Source organism: Monoraphidium neglectum, assembly GCF_000611645.1.
Source record: "Monoraphidium neglectum strain SAG 48.87 unplaced genomic scaffold scaffold05687, whole genome shotgun sequence".
Lineage (NCBI taxonomy): Eukaryota > Viridiplantae > Chlorophyta > Chlorophyceae > Sphaeropleales > Selenastraceae > Monoraphidium > Monoraphidium neglectum.
Genome location: NW_014007943.1, coordinates 1 through 2937, shown reverse-complemented (window position 1 = coordinate 2937; position 2937 = coordinate 1). Strand labels below are relative to the sequence as shown.

Sequence of the window (2937 nt, the reverse complement as noted above, 5' to 3'; positions counted from 1 at the left end):
GGTGTAGGTTGGGCGGGGGGAAAGGAAGGAGGTTTTCGGTGCAAATTGGCGCATCGGGTAGTGCTGACATCGCCGTCGGGTCAGCAGATGAGCCAGAGCCCGAGCCGCTAGCACTGCACAATTCAAGGGCAGATATGGGCACAAAACACAAAGACGGCGCGGCCGCGAGCAGCGTCTGCGCACCTGCGCCTGTATGCCCTGAACAGCGTCCACCAGCAGCAGCGCGCCTTGGCAGGCGGCCAAACTCCGAGACACCTGGCCCGCGCGTGCGTGCCAGATGTTGTCAATGTGCCTTGTCAATGTGCTTGACCTCGGGCCCCGCTTGCTGTGCAATGCAGGTCAACGGCGCCAGCTGCACCAGCCGCATGGTCTCAAATTCTGATCAATCAGCGGGCCCCAGCCACATATGGAAGCGCCACTGATACTCAATGGCCCCGCCATTACGTTATTTAGCCCATTGGGATCCCGCCCACGTCACCCCTCAACCTCGTAACTGAAGTCTACATGGCCGGGTGTGTCGATGAGGTTGAGCAGGTAATTATGGCCGTCACCCGGGTGCCTGCAAGGGGGCAGGGTTTGGGACAGGTGGCACGAAGGCGGCCTCAGCAAGGGGTTGCAGAATTTTTGGCAGTTGGACGAGGGGGTGTGAAAAGGAAAGGAACGAGGGAAGGAGGGTGCCGGGCAGGGCGGTGGCAGCATTAAAGCCGTGTAGTGCTTTTCTTCTGCGGTGCTGGAGGTGATGTGCACATGCATTTCAGGGGAGGGGCCGTGTGGTGGCGTGGCTGCGCGCGGAGGAGAGAAGAGCAGAGGCGCTGGTGCGCGCGGCGCTGCAAGCAGGTGCGGGGGCCCTCATGGCGGCGGCACCTGTAGACGAGGGAGGCTGACTGAGCCTTGACAGTGATGCCCCTCTCGCGCTCCACCTACAGGGGCAATGGACGGGGCAACATGTCAGCATGATGACAGTATGACATCAGCATGATGTCAGCACACCGGTCCGCCCGCCATGCAGCTGCCGCCCCACCACCAACACCCCCATGCTGCGATGGCTCAGAGCGACTGCCTATAACACATCTGAGGAATGTAGTGAATAAGATCAGACTGGGTCAGATCTCAGCGCAGATTTCACCTGCAGCCTATCGAGGTACTGGGCCCTGGATCCCGGTGCGACCGCACCGGTCGCCTGCATTAGCCGGTCCGACAGCGTGCTCTTCCCATGGTCAATGTGGGCCTGTTTTTCAGGTGGGAGATGCGATGTCCATGTGAGGGGTAAACGCATGCACAGGTATATCTCTTTTTGAGTGGTGAGGCGTGCTTTGCGCGAAGCCCGGCGGCGGGAATTTCGCAAGTTAACGCCAGCGAGAGAAGTTTTCTCTCGCTGGCTTGTCCGTCTCCTGTGTGGCCGGCTGGCTCGCGCGGTTGCGGGCCGCCTGCAGCCGTGCCGACGCCGCTGCTGCTGCATGCTTGGCGTGTTTCAGAGGCAGCCGTGTTGCTGTCGGCCCTCACCACGATGCTGAAGTTTCGTATCCGCTCTGGCGGGAAGTCCTCGACTTTGAAGCCGCCGCGAACAAAGCCGAGGGGCTCTGCGCTGGTGCTGCCGCTGCCACTGCCGCCGTCGCTGGCAGCTCTTTTAACATCGCTGTGGCCGCTGTATGCCGCTGCTTGCTGCCAACCGCCTCCGACTCCGCTGCTGGGGCCGCTGCTGATGCGCCATGCCTGCAGCAGCGCTGGGGCGGCAGTGCGCCAGGCACCGCTCGGCAAAGCTGAGACGGACAGCACCTCTGCTGCTGCGCAGGGCACCTCGGGAACCAAGGGACCACCCAGCTGACATGCGCTGTGCCAGCGGACCAGCGCCCGAAGGCTGCGCATAATTCAGAAGTCGCCGCGCCAGATCAAGCATCTACACTGCATGTTGTGTCCATATTTAGTTCATGAACAGGCTTTCAAGTCTACGTTAAACCTTAACGTACATGAAATGCATGGTCACTAGATCAAGCAAACCGCACTGGTGACACCGCGTGGCCAAACGATGGCGGCAGTCAATGTAGCCAAGGGTAAGCGCGATTTCATCCTACTGTAGTGAGCTGGAGTCTCTTGAGCTTGCAGCAGCCGTGTCGATGGCGGCGTTGCCGCCGCTGCTGCATCGGGTGCGTGACGCCGCGCCGGCACTTGTGTTTGCGCCCGCAGGCCTTTACATGGGCGGCCAGGAGGCTCTGCAGCAGGTGGAGGAGCTGCGCATCACACACATATTGGTGCGCTGCGGCCGGGTTCCTTTAGCAGCAGCCGGCGCGCAAATGCATGCCACAGGAACAGAAGGCAACATTACCGCTCTGCTCAAAGTGGAGCACTGCAGTACTATGTTCACAGCCTGCTATCCGCACGTCCGCCCCACAATTGCGTGAATGCACGGCGCCGCGCCGCCCGTTTGATTTCTACTGCAGAGTGTCGTGAACTACGAGGTGGATCCGCCGCCAGGGCCAGATCACATGCGCATAGATCTGGAGGACGACGAGGGCGCCAACCTGCTCGAGAAGCTTCCCGCGGCCCTGGCCTGGCTGGAGGCGGCTTTGCGGCAGAAGGGGAAGCGCGTGCTGGTGCACTGCCACGCGGGTGGGCGCGGGCGGGGCGGGCCGGTGCAGGCCGGTCGGCGGCGGCAGAGAGGCGACGGCAGCAGCAGCAGCGTGCTGCAATGAGAATTACTTTTGGCCATCGTTTGGCCACAGGGACCTCATCGTCGACGTCATATCTCCTGTGCATTCATTCACTGGACCCCGTGCACTCACATGTTGTTTGCGCGCGGTTCTTCAATTTTCACACAGTACATACTCCTGGACGTACGCGAGTGCACACACACACACACACACGCACACACACGCACACACACACACACATGCACGCACGCACACACACACACACACACACACACACACACACACACAC

The 2937-nt window shown here is 61.1% G+C and overlaps 2 protein-coding genes across 2 annotated transcripts; one reads left to right on the top strand and one right to left on the bottom strand.

Annotated features, from left to right (window-relative positions):
- Nucleotides 1-1503: 1503 nt before the first annotated feature.
- MNEG_15807 (hypothetical protein) lies at nucleotides 1504-1866 on the bottom strand (the record flags this gene model as incomplete). Its single annotated transcript, XM_014035723.1, has 1 exon — nucleotides 1504-1866. A coding segment is annotated over one exon (363 nt), but the record flags the coding sequence as incomplete, so codon positions are not given.
- A 160-nt stretch (nucleotides 1867-2026) lies between these two features.
- Nucleotides 2027-2690, top strand: MNEG_15806 (hypothetical protein; the record flags this gene model as incomplete). The annotated part of the gene is made up of 3 exons (XM_014035722.1): nucleotides 2027-2051; nucleotides 2185-2249; nucleotides 2439-2690. 3 exons carry the CDS (start codon nucleotides 2027-2029, stop codon nucleotides 2688-2690), a joined length of 342 nt encoding a protein of 113 aa, XP_013891176.1.
- Nucleotides 2691-2937: the final 247 nt, after the last annotated feature.